Below are 24,679 nucleotides of genomic sequence, written 5' to 3'. Positions count from 1 at the left end.
GTAACAGATAGTTTGAAACATTGCTGGCTGAGGCCAAACTGGGCATATTTACAGCAGCCAGTCCGTATCAGGGGCGTTCTGGCAGAGCCTCTCTTCCTCCCGTGAGGCCCCTCAGGATTTTTCAAGTTAGCGATGTTTATGAAAACACACATTTGTGCTTGCATGAACACTGCCAGTGTGCAGGTCAGCCCTCTCTACCACGTATCCAAGCTCATGATGACAGGAGAAGAAGGAAGGGGCTGATGCATGATCCAGCTACAAAGTGCTGTTAAAATATAACACTCTATAGCTGGATGTCCAGATTGCACATTTCTGAGGGGTGTAATTCAACTTTGATCCCCTCACACAGGCACAATCCATTTTGTTTAGCAGACATATTGTTTATGCCTGAGGCAGCACAGTATATCGACTAAAATATGATTGTAAGGATGCACATCAGTGCTTCCTTGAGGGAAAAGTCGTAAACAACGTGAACAACGATTGCTGGAACAACCCATGCCTTTTTCTCTGCCTTAACCACACATGTGCAAAACAATGCATATGCGTGATTAAGGCAGCGAAAAAGGCAGAGAGCTCGAGGGATGACACAGTGTGGTAAGTGTGGCTGGGGCAGGGTTGGGGTAGTTTTTACTGGTGGATTAAGGGCCTAAGGTGGGTGGGGGGTCGTACTATTTTTTTAGGGGAAGGGGTGGGGAGGCAGGATAGTTTATTTTTTAGGGGTGGGGAAGATTAAAAAAAGGGAGGGTGGAGGGATGAGAGAAGAGGCGGAAGGATTGGGAGAGGTCGTAGTGAGGTAAGTGGGTTTGAGGCAGGGTTTGCCCCTGGTGGGGTGGATTTAGGGGGTGGGAGGTCGGGTAGTTTATTTGTTAACGGCGGAAGTGGTCAGGGTAGTTTATTTTTTAGGGCTCAGGGTGGGTGGGGAGGTAGGGGTAGTTTACTTATTAGGGATGGGAGAAGGTTTTAGGGCTCAGGGCGGGTGGGGGTGTCAGGGTAGTTTAGTTTTTAGGGGAGGGGCGGTGGATTTTGAGTAGGTTTTGTTTAGGGCTTAGGGTGGGCGTGGGTCAGGGTAGTGTAGTTATTAGGGGTGAGGGAAGGTTTTATGGCTCAGGGTGGGTGGGGTTTTTTGGGGTAGTGTAGTTTTTAGGGGTAGTGCCCTGGGGTAAATTCTTTTAGGGCTTAGGGTGGTTGAGGGGTCGGGATAGTTTAGCTGTTAGGGGTGAGGGAAGGTTTTAGGGCTCATGTCTGGGTAGTTTACTTTATAGGGGTGGGGGTAGTTTTGGGCCTCAGGGCGGGTGGGGGCTTGTATGACAGAACCATGCATGCCATTTCCACATATGCCTTTACTAAGCATGCTTTTACAGCGAAATTCATTGTAAAGGCATGTGTGGTAAAGGCATGTGTGGAAAAGGTTATTAAGGTTGTTAAGGCATGTGTTGTTCCAGTAAGCATGGTTCTGTCATACAACCATTCCTTGAAGCCTATGAAAAGCTACACAGAGCAGCAAGGGCAGGATCCCCAGCATTATCTGGGATTCTTATAGGGCTGTGCTTCCAATTTTATCAAGAAGCTGGGAGAGGGATTGAGGTGGGTTTTCCCCTTTTCAAACTTGCCCTTGCTGCCCTAGCTAGCCCCTCACTGGGAATCATGGCTTGGAGGTTACAAATGTCCAGCACTGATTACTGCTCAGCTGCTGCCATGGACCCTCCAAGTTTCCAGCTAAGTAAGAAAGGTAAGTAAAAAAAAATATATATATATATATATGTGTGTGTGTGTGTGTGTGTGTGTGTGTGTGTGTGTGTGTGTGTGTGTGTGTGTGTGTGTGTGTGTGTGTGTGTGTGTGTGTGAGTGATAGAGAGTGAATGGGATTGAGTGAAAGTGTGTCTGTGAGTGTGTTTCAGTGTGTCAGTGAAAGTGAGTGAGAGTCTGAGTTGGAGAGTGTGCATGAATAAGTGAAAGTGAATATGAGGAAGGGACTGATGAGTGTGAGTGTATTAGAATGAATGATTGACTGGAGGCTGTGAGAGAGTGAGTCAGGATGTAGCTACTAATGGTGCAACAATGTGTGTAAGTGTGTTAGTAAGTGAGAATGGGAACCACTCATTATGAGTATGTTTGTGTGTGAGTAACAGTGGATGGGAGTGAGTGAGAATGAGCAGCTAAAAGAATATGAAGAAATGAATTGTGAGAGGAAGAATGACTGAGGAAGTGTTTGAAAAATTGAGTTAAATCCAGGCTGGTATTTAGCTGCACTACTTTCAAAGGTCACCAACTGCCACTGCTTACTGAGATTGTGAAAACCGCCTAAGATTCCCTCTTATAATATTGGGCTACAAGATATGTAGAATAAGGCAGAGTATACCAAGTCCATCATCAAATGGCAACATTTGAGTTGTGTGTGTGTGTGTTGGGGGGTGGTTTTAGCTACCAAACGGTGTAATTCTTTTGTAATGCATAGATCTTGGCACCAACTGATATATTCTGAAACAATTGAGGTGATGGGGAGTCACAGAAACTGAATAGCACTAAGAAATTGAATGGAAATGTGAGTGAGTGCTTATTTATGCTCTTTCTTATATCTTTTTTCTTTTACTGCTTGTGATTTACCATTTTCCACCCTTTCTCTGGAACTTTTGGTAACTCAGTTTGGTGTAACAAAAGCAGTATGTGACACAACACAGTTTACGGAATGTACTACAAGACTAGATAGCCACTGATACTTAAGAAGGGTAGGGCCAGATGTACAAAGCCATTAATAATTTCTTAACAGACTGACCTGCTTATTTTAAGAAATGCTAATTGGGTTAGTCATATGTACAAAGCCTTTTGAAGTGGTCGCAAATTGTGATTTCTACATAGTAGAAATTGCAATTTGCAGGCCCCTAAATAGGAAATCGCAAATAGGAATACCTATTTGTGATTGTTATGCAGATGTACAAAGCATTTCCTAAATGCGAATTGGGCATTTAGGAAATGCAGGTACCATCGACTTCAAGTTGATGGTAACCATGTGCAATTTAAAAGTGTACTTTTTGATACTCATATTTATGCTATATATTTTGTAATACGTGGAAACATTTGGAGTGCTCTGAACTATTATGTAACGTTAGGTTGTTCCAGCCTTTCTACCTTGCATACCTCCACATTTACACCTACCACTATGTGGTTCTACATACTCTTGGCACAGAACTCTGAGCTGGTATAGGCATAGACCTACATCTCTGTGAAATGCATTTATGAGTATGTGAAAAAGAAAGTGAAAATGCAATACTACTACATATTCTCATAAACGGCTTTGTGAATTGTGCCCCAGTTATTTAGGAATAAGCCAGTAGTGCTACAGGAGCACATCAAAGCTACTTTTTGTGAATCAGGCACAATTTCTGTGACATGTTTTTAAGGTTAGGTAAAGAACTCTCGCCTCAATTCATAACAAGTTTACTGTGACTTACTCTTAAAGTGATCCTGAATTCCTCAAAGAAGCCAAGCATACTTCTCGATAATTCTTGAAGCTCATGCATTAGCTAGGAGTACTACAAGATCACTACAGGATAATGTGACACTTACCCATAACCCAAGTTTCTCAGTCAAGCATAATGTGCTCAGCTATCTATGAAGGACTTCCAACGTAAATACCAAAACCCTGTAGTCCATTCCTATCATCCTTTCGCATTTTGGGGCAGATTCACAATGACTTGGCTATAATTTATTCCCAGAGTACCCTGGCTGAAAAGAGCAGGACAGGAGTAATGTAGAAGTGCTACAGGAGTCACACACAGAGCAAGCAAGCTTTTTGTGAATTGGGCCCATACTGTTAGATTGTCTTGACAGTCATATTGTAGATCGAGGTGAAGTAGTAATAGTATTAATGTGCTCAGTTATTTACGATAAACTTCTGACATAAACTAATGTGATAAATTAGAAGTGATTAAAAAATGAGTAAAAAATTGGTCTGCTCCAATTTTCATATTTGACTCGATGCCATATGTGCTTCTACTTTTACACTGTAATAGGAACTTTACCTGGATGGACAGTGGGACACAAATAGGGGCTAACTGGGATAGAAAACATATCTGGGCACCAGAAATAAAGGTGGTCCTCATTAGCAAATCGGATAGCTAAGAAAGTGGCCCCAGCTTCCAAATCCGCAGTTTTGAATTTGTAGACATGGTGTTGCGAGGTATGGGAGACAGCATTTGTACTTGGTGTAGACGACGTTATCAAGGAAATCAATAGTAAAAAAAAAAGGTCCAGCAGACCACAAAAAAGGACTAAAAATAGCCAAGAAAACAGCCCACACACTAACCTGCCAGACCAGCCCTTCGGGCACTGCCATACTGCCCTACATGTCGGACCGACCCTGAACAAAAATCAAGCACAATGAGAATCTGAAAATTCTTTGACCTTTGTTCATCTGGGTTCTTGTAAACCGTAAACCACATTCGTCTGCAATAGCATGTAATGGGGCTTCAACGGTGGACGTTTAACTAAGTCATTGCCGCTTAATCCTCCATTCTCTTTTGCAATGCACTTTCCTGATAACATACTCAGGGGCATATTTATACTCTGTTTGTACCGAATTTGTGTCATTTTGTTATGCAACTTCAGAGCAAACCTAACTCCATATTTACATTTTTACGTTAGACATGTCTAAGGTAAAATGTTTGGAGTTTGCACCATTTGTTAGATGCGTGCACCTACCTTGCGTCAATGAGATGCAAGGTAGGCGTTCCCATCTAAAAAATGGTTGCAACAAGGTATTGGTAAACCCATATATCAAGTTAATAATCCAAATCTTCACATCATAGTTGGATTTGAAGAAGCACGTTCAGCGAACTCAATGAGTCCAGTAGATATTTATTATGAGATACATAGAGAGGAACAACAGCCGACATGTGTTTCGCCCCCTGGCGGTAAATAAACCTGGGGCTTACCCAAGGCTGTGAAAGTACAAAGAGAAATTAGAGACAGGTACTCTTCTTTTTGGAAGAAAAAAGGTATACTTAGGAATATCACTCAGAGTGCAAGAAGAGGTCACATTTTCCAAAGAAGCAATCTTCTAAAAAAAAATATGTATATATATTTGTCTCTCAGAGGAGACTCATTTCAGGAGTGTAATGAACTTAGTTTATAGGTAAGTGCTAGCACGTGACTAGGGGAAGGATGTGTATTAGTTCCAAGGAGAGAAACAAAATAAATAAATGCAACTGCAATCAACCACAAGTGTTGGATTGAAGTCCAGACAGGTGAAACTGATGAAATCCACCCCGTGTTAGTATTATTTATTACAATTTTTCAAGAATGAAATCGAAGAGAAGTGACCAGGATGATATTGGACAGGAGTGACCAAAGTAATAATAAAAGGGAAAAGTGATCAAACAGTAATCCAAGAAATGTCCTTTTAGTGAGCCTTCCACCCATGCAGATTTCAACAAAATTATACGATACCTATTCAATAGTTCTTATGGATAAATCCATTTTAGAAGTTCATTACCTTATTGCGTTGGTCAAAAAACATATCTGTGCTGACAGGAAAATGTACAGAGAACACATATGCTTTTACAACCCCCACATGTGGTTGATGTATTTTATGAGTGTTATGTTAGTAAACATCAGTTCAACACAACTTCTAGTAGGATATCATAAAGGAGAGATTATCCAGAACACAGTTGTAATAAAGTATAACTTCAGTACATAACATAAGCCCAAAGAGGTGGAAAGGAACCAAGTGGTTTCGGCATGTACATTTTTTATGGGACATATATCTTTTTAGCTAAATTCATTTTTCATTGTTGAAATAAAATCTCTATAGTAGAACCCAATTGAAGTGATTGGTCATTAATTATAAAGTTAATGATGATTGAGGGAATTATTTCTACTTCGAAAGTGATATCTCTGATAGAAACTCAACAAGGTGTTATGTCACAGTATGAATTATTCTTGTAATTGTGCTACTCTATCATGTTAACAATATTGCATTCAAATGTACCAATTATAGGGAAGAAAAATACTATGACCTATACTTCAGGTTTAATCTTCCAAGGTCTTAAGACCAAAGCCGATATGCCTGTGATTAGTTGTTATATAATAAATGTGCATATCCTAATGGTATTCGTAAATGTCACTCACCAAAACATCGTAGGAGATTAAACGAGTGGCCGCACATCGGAGTGAATAAAGGATAAATCCCTGGCCTCGAACGTACTGAATTTGGATCTGGCGTTCTGATTCAGCGCCATATTTGTTATGGATAAAAAGTTTGTTGTGTGCCCTTTAAGCAAACACCATTAATAATAATAATAATAATAATAATATAAGTAGCACGTAGATCCCTGTTTATATCACATTTGACACTATGGCGGTCATTCTGACCCTGGCGGTCAAAGACCGCCAGGGCGGAGGACCGCGGGAGCACCGCCGACAGGCCGGCGGTGCTCCAATGGGGATTCCGACCGCGGCGGTAAAGCCGCGGTCGGACCGGCACCACTGGCGGGCTCCTGCCAGTGTACCGCCGCCCCATTGAATCCTCCAAGGCGGCGCAGCTTGCTGCGCCGCCGAGGGGATTCCGACCCCCCCTACCGCCATCCAGATCCCGGCGGTCCGACCGCCGGGATCCGGATGGCGGTAGGGGGGGTCGCGGGGACCCTGGGGGCCCCTGCAGTGCCCATGCCACTGGCATGGGCATTGCAGGGGCCCCCGTAAGAGGGCCCCTACATGTATTTCACTGTCTGCTGCGCAGACAGTGAAATACGCGACGGGTGCAACTGCACCCGTCGCACAGCTTCCACTCCGCCGGCTCGATTCCGAGCCGGCTTCATCGTGGAAGCCTCTTTCCCGCTGGGCTGGCGGGCGGTCTGAAGGCGACCGCCCACCAGCCCAGCGGGAAAGTCAGAATTACCGCCGCGGTCTTTCGACCGCGGAACGGTAACCTGACGGCGGGACTTTGGCGGGCGGCCTCCGCCGCCCGCCAAGGTCAGAATGAGGGCCTATGTTTTAAGTTTCCGGTTTTCTCCATACATTTCCTTCTCTCAAGATGGCAACCGCTGAGCTTCTCGAGCAATAACTGTTGGTAAAGACAAAAGTAGGACAAACTTTTTATCCCTAACAAATATGGCACCATGTAATGGATCCAGAGGTGCCCTACCCAAGTCCCAGGAACACCCCCACCCACACCAGAGGGACACCAGAGGATGGGGGACTCCATTCCAGGTAAGTAGTGTAAGTATTGGTAAGTATTTCTTACATTTTTAAAAAGTGCCATTGGGGGCCCTAACTTGGGCCCCATGCCTGGCACAGGGTGTAATGGTCATGCCCAGGGGACACTCATCCACTGTGCTGGCCACTGGGGTGGTGGGCATGATTCCTGTCTTTCCCAAGATAGGAGTCATGTATTTGGTGGTTTTGCGCCAGGAAATGGCGCTAGTCTGGGTAGAGGCTTTTTTTTTGCCTCTAACCAGGCTAGTGTCATTTTCTGACACACTTCTTCTAAGACGCTAGCCCAAGTTTAGTGCCGGCTTGCACCATTCAATAAATACGGCCCCCGGCTGGTGTTGTTAAATGCCGCAAGCCAGCGCTAAACTTTTTGCTGCAAAGTGCGATAGTGCAGTTTTTCGGCAAAAAGCATAAATATGGGACTCAGTTTAAAACAACTTTGAGAAAAAAAAATCAAACACAAATTTAACTTGAAGGCTTACAAGTATTCCCTCGGGTCGTTGGATGAACTTTCTGACAAGACGTGTTGCTTTCCTGAGTACTCGGCTTCCACTTTCTCCTTCTGTACTTGTCGGAGGAGTTCAGAGACTGACATGTCTGCCTCTGTCCTTTGAGTGCTATCCTGAAATGATGAGTAACTGACAGACATGTCCTCCTCTGAGACAAGGGGAGGGCAATCAGATGTCTCATAGTCTTTAGAGGATGTGTGATCGCCTTTGCTCCTCTCTCTCGGGCTGTGCAAGTCTTCCTGGAGTGCAGAAAATCCTGTGGGAGAACAAAAAGAAAACAATAAGCTTAAACACTACTTTTATTGTGAACAAAGGTGTGAAAGCCCATTATACTCAAATGCACTATAAAAATGCTTATATAAAATTTAGACATACATCATTTAGATGGTTAGTCCTGGAAAGTGTGGGCTGGACGAAAAAAAGAACTATGACTTAATAGCATGCTATCAGCGTCAACAAGCGGCAAGTAATGTTAACTGGGTCTGAATCATACTCCCACTTCTTTTAAGGAGTTTCTTGGAAACAAGAAACCATCATATGAATGACTGCTGACTAATTTGTTGAATGAGTTATGGTTGCAAAGGTTTGAGAATTGTATCCATTTTTGTAAAATCTATTTTTTATGTTTGTTACCAATAGATCACTGAGGGCTATACGAGCTACCACACTGTGCAATTTGCCTTTTCCCTCTCTGATATGTGAAAGGGCTTTTTTTGTCACAATGTATCAATCTTGCAAACAACTACGACGACCTGCCACATACTTTGATGGTGCTTCCGTTTGTTCACACAGAGACAGTTGCACATTACTACACAAGAACATGTGGCAAATGGTGGGTGATGTCTTGGCATCAAAGACATCAATCACCCCTTCTGCGAATACCACAGACATGCAGCAGATACAGATTCCTTTCCCTGTTTCTCTGGCTCTGACAGCATGGCAGAAGCTCTGGTCTCTCTTGAATTACTAATGGAGCACGGCCCTCTGTGTGACATTGTTAGAAGAAGGTGGGAGAGGACAGACTGGCCCCAGAATTTTTTATATTTGTGTGGTGACTGGTAATAAAGAGGGAGAAGAGTGGAAAGACAGCAGGTTTTCTTTTACTCAGATGTATTAAGGGGAGAAAAGAGTTAAGGCAAGAGGGAGGGAGTAAGCCATGTTTTTAGTTCATACATTTGAACGAGTAGGGCCCTGACTGAGGTGGGTGAAGGTGAGGAAGGACAATACCTGTAAAACTGCCCAAGGGATCAGTTTATTTGGGACTAATAGGGCATCAAACAGAAATAGCAAAGTAAAATGGGGTGGGTATCAACATGGAGTTCTCCACCTTGTTGTTCCAAGTTAATATATAATAAATTCCACCTTCACTCTCCTTTGTACGTTAATATGAACTGCTTACTGAAAAGAACCCTGCTATTGACACCCACCTAATATAATTCCACATAACTTCCAGAGAAAAACTGTGGTACAAGTATATAGCTTCATTATAAGGGAGGTCTGCTGCCTGAACTTGCTTGTAGTAAGGAAATAAAATCAAGAGGTGGCTGCAAGATACAGCCTAAAACAGAATGGGCTCCAAACTTTCCTCAGTAACTGAATCCTCTCTCATCTTCAGTCTTTAAAATAAAAGGTATTCCTTTGTAAGTGCTTACTGTGACCCTGAGCACAGACCTTTCTTGAGGACTGTGTAGGCCCATGTACTAATACACAGGACGAGCGACTGTGAGTCAGCAGGGGAAGATAGCACACGGAGAGTAGGGAAATGAGATCAGAAAAATACAATGTAAGAATGAAGGGATAAATGAAACTACAGGCAAATGAAACTACAGGCAAAAATAAGACAATGTGTCAGTTTGTAAATATGAAGCAGTGTAGTTCACTGCTAGAACCACAGATGCTTAAAAAACAAACAAAAAAAACAGACACAGCGGTAGTGCAAAGGGCTTGTAAATGAGGCCCGTTGTCTTAACAGCACACCCAAGTGTAGTCCTTAAACTCTGCAGGTAGACTGTAAGTGAGAGCCTGCAAACTACGACAGGGGACCCAACAAGAGTCCATGAGTTTAACAGTTTGTGAATGCTGTACAGAGACCAACATCCATGGCAGAGAAACCTGCATGGGTCAGTGAGTTATTTAGTCTAACTAGATTACTCTGATGAAATAGTATGTCTGCTGGTTATTACCCTGCTGGCAAAGAGAACATGATTTTTCTTTGTTAGACCCTCAAACACTCAACCTAGCGGCAAGCTTCATCATCGGGTCTTGTTCTGGTCCATAAAAAACAGAATTGGCTCAAACAAATTCCAGGGAGCACTTTCCCAAGCCAGGATCTTCAGAAACTAAAAATATCTCAAACAACCAAGGCATCCCTTTGATCGCAGTTGCTTGGGTATGGTTAAAAAGGTTCTATGAAGGGGGTAATTATATAGTGGTCCTGCTACTCTGATAACTGGTCGACATGTTTCAGCCCCAAGATCAAGGGCCTCTCAGGTCCAGGCCTTTCATCATGAGATAAACTCTGACCTAGGATATTGTTACCAAGACTTAACAAGACATACAAAACATACAACAAACTCATGTATGCATAATGAGTTATTATTTGCCTAAAATGCAGTGTTTTAGGCCTTAGCTTTAAAATGGGAAAAATGCATAATAATAATGGTAGCCAGAGTGATGTCACAAGAGTACATAACATCAGCATACAAAACTCACTTATGGTGTTCTTGATATATCATGCACAGTGCTGCCACCAATCAACTCAGGTTTCCATGCATTCATGCAAAGGAGTCTTTAAGAAAATATGACACCTTGGTCAAAAGACCAGGTGCACCATGCCTACACTGGACCTTCCCACAGTTATGGGTCATTATCCATGAGGACAGTGCTCAGTATGCTCACTGACAGCTCACACAAAGGTCTTAAATCTAGACCTTCCTACTCCCTGGGAACAACAGACGCACATGAAATGTAATTGCATCAATGTTATTTATTTGACTGAATGTTCATGTAAGTTGCTCTATATAGGGGTTACTTCAAGAAAAAATTTAATCAAGATCAGTGAACATTGCAGCAATATTTGCTGCCAGAGATCTTCCACGAAATTGACAGCACATGTTATAGAAAAGGAGCATAAAGATATCTAATAGATCATCACCGAAAGCATAATGTTCAGAGACAACATGACAGGGACTCTGTTTGAGAGAGGACAATGAAGAGTATACAGACTGGGAACCCACAAGCATGGCCTCAATGATGATGAGGCCATGAGGTTAAGAATCAACTTAACTTACTATCATAACATCACAGTGTTAATTACACCATCCCATTCCAGATTACCATCAGTGACCCCATTGAGTTCACATTGGTTGTTACACACTGAGGGCCTGATTTAGCATTTGGGGGGTGGTGTTACTCCGTCACAAACGTGACAGATATCCCATCCACCTTATTACAATTCCATTATGTCCTATGGACATCGTATTATCACGTTACCCGTATGCAAAACTCTAAATCAGGCCCAGAGTCATTCTGGATGTTCTAACAGCACTTAGTAGGGGCATGGAGGGCACAGAGCATGATCCACGTTATCAATCTGGCACAACTATGACTTATATCACACTTACAATGGATGCCATTTTTTTAAAGCCCACACTTTTAGCTTCAGATACTTAGGGTTGGTCCGTAACATGGAAAGATCGAAACTCTCTCCATTTCTTACAGTGAGGAACATGGAGCAAAATTACCTTTTCTCATCCTTCCAATCTTGCAACAACATTCTAGGCATTGATATCGACTTGAATCTATGCACGAGTCAATAATATGTCGACCAAATATTGCAAAATGTTTCAACCACGGGCATCAAACGGGGCTTCTCATTACATATTTTGTTATCCTCCTGGGGATTACACACTATGCAACCATCTAATACTAACACTAGGGTATTCTTACAAATGTTAGAATAAGGGCCTGGTTTAGATCTTGGTGGTAACGGTCCCGCCATTGACTTTTCGACCCAATACCCGTCCGCCGACGTGATGGTATGCCAACCGTATTTAAATGTTGTTGTTCCCATGGACAAAAGCCTGCATTCAAACCGTGGTCTCTGTCAAAAAAACACTTCCCGCATTGACATCGGCATAGGGAAAAGTGGCTGATGGTGAGACCCCAGACATCTGTTTCGCCGTGCAGATTTGGATGTGCCATAGTGCCAAGGAAAAGGTGGTGGTCTGACCTTCATGTTTGAGTTGGCGGATTGGGTGGAAAAGAGGGTGAAAGCTCACCATTTTTCCCATTCCACCTGTTTTCGACTGGACATGACTGGACAGCACCTGTTGTCCCTGCTGCTACCTACCCACGGAGAACCCCCCACCTTGTCGCTGGACTCAAAGGGAGGGACACTGCATTGCCAAGGTATGTTGGATGGGCGCTGCACGGGAGGTCGGGACCACTGCAGACCTATATATGGCACAGTCATTTTTTAAATCATTGTGACATGCATATGTCAGATTGGCAATTGTGTCAGATATAGCTGGGGACACACCGCCATATCACACATATCGCACTAACATACAACTGTCATTGTTGTGTAATCATTCAGTGCAAAATGAATGTTGACACCACAATGGCAGTACAGTCACACTAGGCAACTGTGTCCATGTGTGTGCATTGCAGGAGACCTGTGCGGGTAGGTATGTGCTATCTGTTGTGTATGTGAGTCAGTAAATTTATGTGTGTGTGTGTGGATTGGTTGTATGAGGTGGAGGCAGCTGGAGTGCGTGGTGTGGTTGTGTCTGTATGTGTGTCAGTTGTATGTAGGCCAATGTTGTTGTGTACGTTGTGTTGCCATGTGACACATTCAGGTGAATGTTGTTTGGCAGACGTTGTGATGTGTGTAGTTGTGCTCCTGTGTTGTCGTTGTGTCGTGTGTGTGTGTAGTGTCAATGGTGTGTGTATGTTGTGTCATGGTTGTATGTCAATGTGTGTGTTTTGGCATTGTACGGGTTGTGTTGTTTTGGAATGGCAATAGGTTATTGTGTGTACGTGGTGTGTTGTGTAGTGCAGGGGCACACATGTGGCTAAGGGACAGTGTGTGCATGTCAGATACCTCTATTCCAAAGCCCCTGCCATTGTACAAAGTCCATTGGGTTTTACCATTGTCTCCCTCCATCAGCAATCCATCACCATTCAGTCTGCTTGCAGAACTGTAACATCTAAGTATGGCGGGTGGAACACAGTTAGCTTGACAGTCATTTTCCGTCTGCTTTAGATGTGGCTTAGCAGTAACACCCCCAAGATCTAAATCAGGCACTAAGGTCCTCATTATGACCCTGGCGGTCCAAAGACCTCCAGGGCCATGGTGGCGGTCTCACCGCCGATGGGCCGGTGGTGAAAGACCGCCAGATTAGTGGTGGGTTGGCCTCTGCCAACCTGCCACATCCCTGCTTATACTGCCAGGGCAGTTGGACAGCCGGGCCAGAGATTAGCATCTCCGACCCAGCGGTCCACTGAAGACCAGCAGCGGCATCACAAGTCCTCTTTCCACCAGGGTTTCTGTGGCAGTAGCACCGCCACGAAAACCCTGGCGGAAAGGCTACTTGTGACAGGAAATTTCTTTCGTGTCACCGGCAGACAACTCCTCCCAACTTCCTCCTGCAATCCCAATATCCCCCACCCCCCTTTCACACCAGAACCCCCACCCCCTTCCATGCCAGAACCCCCACCCGCCCACCAGTACAGCACCCAACTCCACCTACCCCCACCCTCCCTCCCCGCATACATACACAAGCACACTCACACCCACATGCACCCCGCATGCACTCATTCACCAACACTTACATACACGCATCCATACACGCATTCACTCACATGCATCCATACATGCATTCACTCACACACATCCATACATGCATTCACTCACACACATCCATACTCGCATTCACTCACATGCATCCATACTCGCATTTACTCACACGCATGCATACATGCATTCACTCACACGCATCCATACTTGCATTCACTAACACGTATCCATACTCGCATTCACTCACATGCATCCATACTCACATTCACTCACACGCATCCATACTCACATTCACTCACACGCATCCATACTCGCATTCACACAAACATTCCAACATGCATTCACTTCAACAATCATACATGCATTCAGACACCCATACACACACGCATTCAAACATGCATTCAAACACTCATACACACACGCATTCACACATGCAGACAGCACCCACTCACACACCCCCCACTCTCTCACCCTCCTCCCCTGTCAGACAATCGACTTACCTTGTTCGTCGAGGAGGTCGTTTGGCAGGGAATGGGAAAAGGTTCTTCCACCGCCGGCTGCGCCCCACCATCAGCACACTGCCAGGCCGTATTACAGGTGGAACTGTATTACAGGTGAAACCGCCCATGCACCTCCGACCACCAGCACAACTACTGGAGGATTTCCACCCAAACTGTGGAGGAAATCCTAGAGTACTCTTAATATGGTGGTCGATGACCACCAGCACTGGCGGTCTTCTGGTACCTGTGGCTTCAGCTGCCTTCTAAAAAGACCGCCAAAGTCATAATGAGGGCCTAAGTCTTCTATAGCCAATGAGGTACCCACGATGCATTTATCATACTTTACTGGGTGTGACTAGAGTTATGGGTATGCGTATGTGCAGATCTATATATAATAGTTATTAATCTTAGTTATTGAACGGGCACTACCATCTCTTAAAACATGCACAATATATGTGGTGAGAATTTCCATGGCAGCTACTGGAAACTCTGGTATCAATGAAACTCCTTAGAGTAAGGCTCAAGATTTGGGATCTACACTTCCCATGAGCCTCTAGTGGCGTACAAGGTTATGACATCATAACTTTACCACACATGCACACAGGCCTTAAGTGATCAACAAGGCACACGTAAACTGTGAACTCTGCACCACAGGGCTGAGGAGCTAGGTGGAGAGCGGAAATTTCAGTAGTTGCACTGCTAGCATGTGACCCTTAACAAAGTAAGTGATTCTTTCAGGGCTGAAAAACGCCCAGTTTTCCAGATAATCTCCTACATTGCTCTAACTATTTTCCCCACTTTATCTTTGCTATTTGTAATTAAAACAGGACCCTGACACCTCCCCCATTTGATGTCTTACCTACAAATCACTGTAGTGTGTAACTACAGGGACATGTTGTCTCCTCCTCTCATTTGGTAGTAGCGGATTCCCTTGTTGGGTAAGTCCCTGTTTTCTCATTTAATGCACTAGAGCCTGATGGAACACTGATTTCACTGTGTGTGCTTTGCAGTGTATTTTGTGATGACACTATGTAGGCAAGGCCATCTGGTCTTTTGACCATGTTATCATGTTTTCTAAAAGATTCCTCTGCCTGAATGCATGGAAACCTGGGTTGAGTGGTGACAGCAAATATGTTTGTATTATGTGCTCCTGCGACATCACTCTGACTACCATTATTACAATAGTTTTTCTCTACCGTATTTATGTGAATAATAACTCATTATACATGCATGAGTGGTTGCATGTTTTGTATAACTTTATAACTTTTTAAGTGTTAGTTGCGATACCATAGGGAAGAGATTATGTCCTGTGAGAGCCCTGGACCCGAAAGGCCTTTGACCTTGGTGATGAAACACATCAACCAGTTATTAGGGTACCAGGACCATTGTATCCTTACCCCCTACATACAACCTTTTTAACCATACCCTAGCAACCATGATTTAAGGGATACCTTGGTTGTTTGGGGTATTTTTATTTTTTGGAGATTCCGGTTTGGGAAATATCCAAAATGCTCCCTGGAAAATGGTTGAGCCCATCCTGTTTTGTTGGGACCAGAATAAGACCCGAAGAGAAAGCATACCACTACGTTGAGTGCGGTAGGGGTCTAACAAATATTTTAACAGTAATGTGATAACTAGAGGACATACTATTTCCTTAGAATAATCTACTTAGGTATGGAATACCTTTTGTAGTGTATTACCAATAGGGGCATCTTTTGCAAGGGAACTTATTGGGGTTAGTAGGGTTTTTTGTTTGGTACACTGGACACTCCGGACCATATTTCTTCAGTCGTTCATAAATACATAGCCAAAAACTGTTCAGACAGCCTTAAATGTGTGGCCTTAAGTGATGCTGGGTAGGTAGCTGTTGAATGTTGGCTGTACTAGTGCATGATACTAGTTGGGAGGACATATAAGAATAGCTGTGTGGCTGTATGAAAGTAGATGTGCGGGAGTAAGATGGTGCCTGCGTGTAGTATGTTGGTGGGTGTGTGGCATTATGTTGGTGTGTGTGTCATTATATGGAAGTTATGTGGGTGTCTGAGAGTGGTTATGTGGTCATCTGATGTTGGGTGTCTGGTGGGTTTGTGGGTGTATGATAATGGGTATGTGGTCATAAGTGATGGTGGGTGCCTGGCTGTATGTGAAGCAGTGGCTGCATGATGGCCATGCAATTCAAGGTGTGAGGGCGGATGGTGTGAGTTTGGGCCCTTGAATGTGGATGTGCTGGTTAATAATGAAAAGTCCGTGACCATGTAGTGGTTGAGTTGGTGTCTGATATTTGAACGTGGTCATATGATGAGCATAGGATGTTGGCTATATGAGTGTATGTGTAGATGTGTGGTTTTAGAATGGTAGGTTCCTGATGGTGGAAGCATGCATGCAGGTGTGTTGTCGTTCGAAGGTTGTGTTGCACTTGTCTCATGGTGGGTGTGTATCAACTGCTGGATGCAACAGTGTCACTTTCTCCTCCTACTGAGGCTACCAGACCTAAAGGTGACTCCTTTCTGTAGGTACTGGGTTTGCTTAACATGTCTTAATTTGATGTGGAAGCAACAAGAATATATCAGAAGGGCCACTAAATAAAGGAAACCAGAGCAGATGGCAACCATATGAAGATGGAGTAGTATTCCAGGTGTTGCAGTGATGAAGGACTGGACAAAGAAGTATGCTATTTCCAGTTCTTGCAGCATAGAGAACCGAGAAAGAAGCCCTGTTGTGCTGAGGCCATGGATCAGATGAAGTTTCAGAAATGGTGTTGGATGAAAGTGGGAGGTAAACGATATATTTCAGAGCAAGGAGAACTAGTTCTGCTCGCTCCCAAAATAAAGATGAAAAATGCAAGGCAAGGGTCTGAGTTTGTTAAAGACTGCATTGTGGTGTCCTGTGGTAGACAGCTGTGCTAGAAGAAAGGCCAACACTCATCTCCTGCATAGAACAGGACAGCTAGGTAGAAAACTGAGCAGCATAACTGTTGGAAGGCATATGAATGGCTGATTGTCTGGAGTGTGGAGAATGATAAAGGGCATGTAGGCGAAAGGGAGAATTTTCTTTTTAATTTCTCTTGAAGTTCACAAACATCAGAAGTGATTTAAAAAATAGACCACTAGTGTTGTTTTATTCAACCCCGAAAGGGGCGGAGGGATGTTTTATGGTGCACCTCCAGCCTTGCCCAAAGACAGGGACTTGAGAGGCCTTTACTAATTAAAATCTGTTCCAATGTTTTCCCACTTTGGGAAAGATTAAAAGAAAAAAACATTTTTTGTTGTATGTCCCCCTTCTTGCCCAAGGGTGTGCGTGTGGGAAGGAGTGTTGCATATTTGGCACCCTATGTCACCTTGTCTTGCCCAAGGATGAGGGGACCTGCAAACACGGCCAGAGTAGCAAATGCCTACACAGCTAGTTGCCCCGTTCCTTCTACACTATAAGACAAAAAATATAAAGAAAGGATGCCACAGTTAAGCGAAGGAAGGCCATAGTTGTTCATAGTTGTCCTGCTGGCCCGTCTGCAAAGTGACAATAGGCCAGTGGCAAAATTATGAGCTGCCACAGCCTTCCTTCACCAAGCAAGACAGCTCATAGTTGCTGGCCTGTTCACACTTATGCAAGCAGGCCGGTGGGACACCTATAACCCGGGCCATGTTCCTTTACCTCATGTTTTTATGAGGACATGGGAGAGCAGAACAGTTATCATCCATCTTGCTGCCCTCTTTCCAAATCCAAAGAGGGTAGCAGTGCAAGTGTTGGCTGCCCCGTGGGCCTTGTTTGTAGCCCTGTCAACCTTGGAGAAGTCAGTAGGAGAATGTAATATACTACCTTTACATCAGGTATGGAGGGAAGGAGGGAGATAGCCACCCACACAGCTGACAGATACCCTGAGCTGCCAAGGTGGTTTGAGATTGGGGCAGAAATAGCCCTCCAGAGCCCTTAAGGCAAGCATGTTTGGTGTAAAAAGTGAACCCACTGCTGGGAGTGTTTGTATGAAAAAGGGGCAGGAATAAATACTCCAACCTGTCCATTTGCCAGCGAAAGATACATAGTTTTACCAGGCGGTATTGTAGCTCTCCCCGTCCTGGCAAGGCAAGGCCAGTGGTGGAGAAGTCCCAGTTTCCAACCTCTTCTTAATCAGTATGACAAGCCTGGTAAAGATCTACCAGGCTAAATCCTGCCCACTTATGCATCATTCATCATCATTCAGCACAGTTCTCATGTTAAACCTTCTTGTTTGTTTTGTTTCTTTGTACTTCTGATGTTTGCAAACATTTCAAAGAAGAGCAAAATGAAAGTTCATTACAGATGCACATGGCACATATTTAAAAAAAAACGTATTCTCCACTTCTATCCGGAGATTGCAAACAATTTGCAAAATACACAGTGATCATGGATGCACAGTAGCATTTTTGCTCACATCTCGTGAACTACTGGATGAAAATTCACAAAAACAAGAAAACATGCTAAATAATGGATAGCTGAAATGCCATTCATATTTGGTGATATTTCTTCAGAGGTTTCTAAATATGAAAAAATGAATGGGATTTTGAAAAGTCAAAATTTATGGGATCACTTAAAATTGAACCAGCAGACCAATTCCCACCTAATTTGGAATACATAAGTTGTCAAGGTTTAAATGCTCTGTCCTGCAACGTGGTACAATTTTCTCAAATGATCGCAAAGTTATGAAGGATACAAAACTGGGTTTCTTTTGAAGTACGTTTTCAACTTAATTATGACTATAACTCTAATAAATCTGGGTATTTCTTTCTCTACTGTATTCAGCAAGAGCATCAGTAGACAAAATAACCAATTTGGATACCCATTTGGGGTATCCTGCCTTTGAAGAAAGGAATTATGTGGTCTGGCATTCTTTACCTTCACTATGATCCAGTGCAATTGTTTGCTCTAATTCACCATAGGTGTGGTTAACGTGATCTAAGGCAGGCGACGTAGTGCAGGTCTCCATTAGGTGAACAATATCCATGCGGTTAATTTTGGTGAGAAAATGAATAATGCCAGTATCTGTAAAAAAATAAAAAAATAAACTTACAAGAGTGAAAAATAGTGTTTGCTAAATCAAGCAAAAACAGAATAATACTAATCAAACAACCAAACAGAACTTGAGTAGACACTGTTGGAGGACAGATTTGAGTGCCTAGGTATCAGCAACACAAGCAGCCTCCCTGTGGTCTTTTCTCATCTAAGTTGATCAATAAGTCCATTACGCATGCTAAGACATGAGGTTTCCAAAATTCAAAGGCCACAGCCAGACTGGCCATTAAATCAGGAAAAAAATTGAATGAAATTTCAATCAGCACAAATACAGGAACACATCACATTCTGTTTACAAACTTGACATGAGGTTTCCAAAATTCAAAGGCCACAGCCAGACTGGCCAAAATCAGGACAAAATTGAATGCAATTTCAAACAGCACAAATACAGGAACACATCACAATCTGTTTACAAACTTAGGTACACAAACAACTCCGTACACAAAAAGTTCAGCAGAAGGTTGTGAAGAGTATGCACAAATCAGGACATGTATAAACATTGTTGGCAATACTGTACACACAGGTTAAGAACATCACCCCCTCAAGTAGAACTAGAAATGTAAATTTGAATTTTCATTAACTGTCATGGAACTACACCTGTAACTAATACCCTTTTACAGTCTGGGGAGCATAGTGATAATAAAAAGTAGCCCACAGGACTCTCTTAATTTAAAGCTCATAATTGTATGACTGTTTAGTCAATGTTCCAGATATAAAACTGGTGGGTCGTAGTGTGCAGGGCAGAACCAGTAAAATAACATTTCCAACCGCTTCTTCACCTCAAATTTTTATCAGGCATTGCAATTCACATTCATGAGCTATAAAAACCACTCACTGCTTTGTGCTAATGAACTGCATAACAGAATCGTGACAAGTTTGCATGAAATTTAAACCATATTCTAAAACCAGACTTCCATGTTATAAATAGGATAATCTGTTTGCATCATTTTTCAAAGTCTATGAGAAATCAACTACTAACAACTTTAAAAAAGAAATGTTAAATTGTTAAATTGTATTATGAAAATAAACGCATAGATGAGGCAGTTTGAAAAATGTGTATGTTTTCATCACTTTTTTTTTTTTTTAAATTGATCATGATGTTAACAATATTATATTAAACACTGAACACTATTTGTTCTGTGCTAAGGAATTATGAATGAGCTGGCCACTAAAGGTTTCACAAAGTCCTGTGATTTAACCTACTTTGATTTGAAAATAATGTAAGCAACTCTAAAGAATGTACCAGATTACAAAATATACTTGTAGTAGTTCCAGCTTGCTCAATGTAATATCCAATTAATAGATCCATACACAGTTACCACTTCCTTCCTCTTCCTTATCAGTACTTTGTTCTTTGAAGCACACACACATTTAAAGAAAGTCACCTGCTTGCCTCTTTGACTAATGCTGCTGAGAAAGAAAAACATTCAAACAACTCTATCGTCATTCTCCTTTTTCCTAGAGAATTGACACAATCATGTTTTCCCTACTAAAGACTTTGGGTGACATGGATTGTATATGAGTAAGGAGGAGCTGAGTCTCTCTTCATAATCAAAGAATAGTCAAAGGGTTTTAATCTGTACTAATTTGTTATCCAGATCCAGGGTTGAACTTTGTGGAAAATAGAGCGAGTGAGGACCTCCATTCTTACAAAGTGGGTAGTACGTCATGGGCATATAACCAAACTATTGGTGGACTTAAACCAGGAATTTATTAAGACAATTTCTTGCTGTAAATATGTCACAGTCATATAAACCCCCCCGCCCCAGCTGCATCACAATCTTAGGTTCTGTGTGGAGTAACACTGGAGGAGCTGATGGCATGTGGATCATAATAGTGGTTGGCATCTGGACTACATTGTTTAATCAGTATCCTAAAGAGCCTGCAACAAATCTGCCCCTGGGAAACAGGTTTCTATCCAAACTGTGAACCACAGGTGAAGAGGACTGGACAGCTGCTTCACACATTGGAGTTTTCAGCCTCCCTTATGAAATTGCTGTGGTATGGGTATTCAGGTGCTTCCGGTTCACATGCTGATTTTAGGTTTATGACAGCTGGCGAGGGACTTCTTTTGGTCTAAAAAATAAAAGTCTACTTCCATTCAAAGTTCCTAACTATTCTCCAATCCAACGTTGACTGTACCTTTGCCTTTGTCTGTGTGCAGCTATTCTCTGTCTTTCAGCTAAGTTTGCACTATACAAATCCGATATACATATACATGTATATATTTTAAGGCCTGCTAGCCAAGCTCTTTTGCTTCCCAATGTGTGGTCACTATTTGCTGTGAATAATGTCTCAAATTGTATAACGGGCGGAAGAACAATGAGGAAATGAAGAATTATTAATGGCCCACCAGCTTCAAAGGGGGACTGGAGCAGAGCATGCATCAATCAAAAAACACAAAAAATAGGATGCTGATGTCCATAGATTCTTTGTTTGCCTTTGTGCCTATCTGTGTCTCTCGCACTATGTCTATGTTCTTGTGCAATAGCTGCTTTAAGGCAGAGTAAAGGACTGCATAGGCAAGAATGTCTTTAATGGAGAGTCCTCATTTGAATCAGCTCACCTGATAGAAAACCCAGGTTTGTTCGAGGCTGAAGCTCCCTTCACTTCTCATTGTGCAACACAGAGGGATGCCTTTAACTGTTATTAACCACCTCCTCTATTGGTCTTCAGCTTCTTTGCTTCATTTGTGAGGCAACTAACCAAAGGTGTATCATGCGGGGAATACAACTACAATTCACAATGCCCTGTAACACCCTAAGGATATGACACAAAAATGGATAAAAACAGAATCTTCTTTAAAACATACTTCACCACACAATATATGCAACATTCAATGCTTTCTAAAATATTTGAAGCACTTCTGTTGCCTCTGGAGACCAGCACTGACTCTGGGCCTATTCTGGAAATAATGGAAATGGAAATCCAATTATCCTCAGATATCTCCTTGAAAGAATAAAAACTTCTGCATTCATATCCTTACCATCAGTTTTAGCCAGGTGATAATTTTTCATAAGGTCTTGGAGGTCTGTTCCATCATATGCCTATGCTCCTAAAACTCCGAGGTCTGGGTCAAAAAGGTGTTTTTGCCCCATTCTTATGGGGTACTGGTTAAACACTTTGCAGAAAACCCTAGACAATTTCTTCCATTCAAATCCTGACAGCAGGCTCAGTCATGGAAATGGCATTCATGCAGGTTTCTCTCTTTCTTAAACACTGTTTTAATACAGTGGTTGAACACATGGTCAATGATCTGGCATAGGAATGTGCACAATGTGCATCCTTGGTTCAGCCCTCCTAACTGTGAAGTTGATTGCCTTTCTCAGTTGAAGCTAATTTAGTGGGAGGGGCAGATATATTATTTTCTGAGCATCTGAGTGGAAGGTAAGTGTCTCTGATATCTGGGTTAATGGGGTGGTCTCCAGAGCCTACTCTCTGAAATGTTCAAGCACTCTGCCAGATTCTGGACTTCTCATGACCCTCTTTACCCTAAAGCACAAAGAAGATTGAGGTTCTGGGTCTGCGCAGCAAAAGAAGAGGCTTGTCGGTCCAGTTACAAAAAAAAGTACATGTAAGTGGTCCTTAGTTCTTTCAACAATTTTACTCCTTGGCTGATTCTTCAATTGGACACTGCTTCAATTGACTGGCCTGAACGGTTTACTCCAGAGAGGAGAGCGATATATTTGGAGGTATCACCTAATTGTATCATCAAGTTGCCATAAAGTACTGGAAGTTGTTCTGAGGGTTTCATTGTAGTGTTTCTGTGTTCTTGGCCACTAGAAGTTGCAGTCACAGCTCTTTCAAGTTTCAGCTGGATCCTATTAGGAATTTCAAAGAGCCATGGCCTGGTATCATGAAGGTAAACACATACATCCTTTCATCTTGAGTGGCTTACACTAGCCAGGCTAAGGCGCAGATTACAATTTCCATCTTGGGATATTCATACAATTATGAGGGCTGAGCTGGCTGCATGGTCGGAAACACCGGAAGGAAATCCTCTTTAGGTGCTGTAGGCAAATATACTTTTCTTATGTCATGTCTATAATATGTGTGAGATGGTTAGGTTAGCTGAGTTTTAGTATGCAAGGACAGTTGGATTCAGTCTTCTTCTGTCAAGGGCCTTTCTCCCAAAGATCACAATTTTATTTATTTTTCCAGGATCAGTCCTTGTCCTAGTGTGCTAGTCTGTATACTCTGGATTTGAATAGGGAAGTGAAAGTCCCCTTGAAGGGAACATGGATTGCCTCTCAATGATTAATTCATCACAATGTTTGATACCTAGTTAGAGGCCAACATCCTCTGTTGGTTCCCTAAGTAGATGGACCCTATTAGCAATAACTTTCTTGGCTAATAAAAATAAACAGTATCAGATTTCTCTGTATTTTTCTGTATCCTCTGGTTGAGGGACCAGATTGGCAATAACTTTCTTGGCCAATAAACAGTTTCTGATTTTTCTGCATCCTCTGATTGAGGGACTTACAAGTAGGCACATGTTGCATTCTGGATGGTGTGTGTGACAAGAGGGACATTCAGCAGGTAGCAATTTCAGCTTCATTTGACACATTCATTGACTATTATAGCTTTCATGTTTGGCCACTTAGGGCCTGATTTAGATTTCGGCTGATGGGTTACTCCGTCACAACGGTGATGGATTTCCTGTCTGCCTCAATGTCATTTCCATAGAATATAATGGAATTTAGAGTTCGGCGGATTGAAAATCCAACACTGTTGTGAAAGACTAACCTGTCCACCAATATCTAAATCTGGCCCTTAGTTCTCTCTTTGTGTGGCTGTCCTCTGAACCGCAGAGCTGTAGTTTTGTAATTTGTTTTCTAATTTAAAAAAATAGAGCTTTTGCACATGTACTATAAAATACACTGTTAGTGCTTGACATGCATGCAAATTGATAAGAATGGTCATGAGGAAGAGGGGTGAAGTAGTATTTGCTTTCCACCCCACAGGTGATGTAATTTATGGTGTAATCATGGTAGCAACTGCTAGTGCACAAAGACAAGCACTCTATTGTAGGATGTCCAACCTTATTCTAACAGAAAGGCAGTACAAATATGATTGAATGATTTTTCTGTTTCCCAGTAGCAGTAGCTAACAAGACAAAATGCTCCTTGTCTCTGGTTGTGGCTCACCCACATAGATAAGTATGCTAAAGACTGAGATCAGTGTATTGATCATTGCCACATTAGGGCATTCACCATCACAGGAGGATAAAAGTAGGTATTAAAAGAATTCATTGAACCTAATAGATGTGCATGATTGAGAGTTTCATATGTAAACAATAATAAAAGGGGGAATTGATAGCAATATATGTATGTATATATTCACTGAAAAAAACAAAGGTTGAGGTGACAATATACATAGGTGCTTTAATGAGATAAAAAGTAACATTTAAAAAACAAAAGTCTATTGAAATTCACCAGTTATGGTTTACTGAGCTAATCATAACTTGCACCCACCATGCTCTCTCAGGGCCTTGCATATTTACATCATTCATGACATGTTAAATGACATCTCAAATGACATCACCAATGACATCACTCTCAAATCTGTACAGGACTGGATTGCTGTTCATTTAAAACTCAATACATGCAAAACAG

The 24,679-nt window shown here is 42.5% G+C and overlaps 1 protein-coding gene across 33 annotated transcripts in view; it reads right to left on the bottom strand.

Annotated features, from left to right (window-relative positions):
- The window catches only part of ANK2 (ankyrin 2), a 1,630,948-nt gene that overhangs the window by 103,493 nt on the left and 1,502,776 nt on the right, over positions 1-24,679 (bottom strand). For all 33 annotated transcript variants that reach the window (XM_069241684.1, XM_069241892.1, XM_069241902.1 and 30 more), the window contains 2 exons: positions 18,888-19,034; positions 7,692-7,974 (listed from right to left, as the gene is read on the bottom strand). In XM_069241684.1, coding sequence (XP_069097785.1) covers positions 7,692-7,974; positions 18,888-19,034 — 430 coding nt within the window. The remainder of the gene's footprint in view (positions 1-7,691; positions 7,975-18,887; positions 19,035-24,679) is intronic.

Source organism: Pleurodeles waltl, chromosome 1_2 (assembly GCF_031143425.1).
Source record: "Pleurodeles waltl isolate 20211129_DDA chromosome 1_2, aPleWal1.hap1.20221129, whole genome shotgun sequence".
Lineage (NCBI taxonomy): Eukaryota > Metazoa > Chordata > Amphibia > Caudata > Salamandridae > Pleurodeles > Pleurodeles waltl.
The sequence above is the reverse complement of the archived record's forward strand: the minus strand, read 5'-3'. Positions and strand labels throughout refer to the sequence as shown.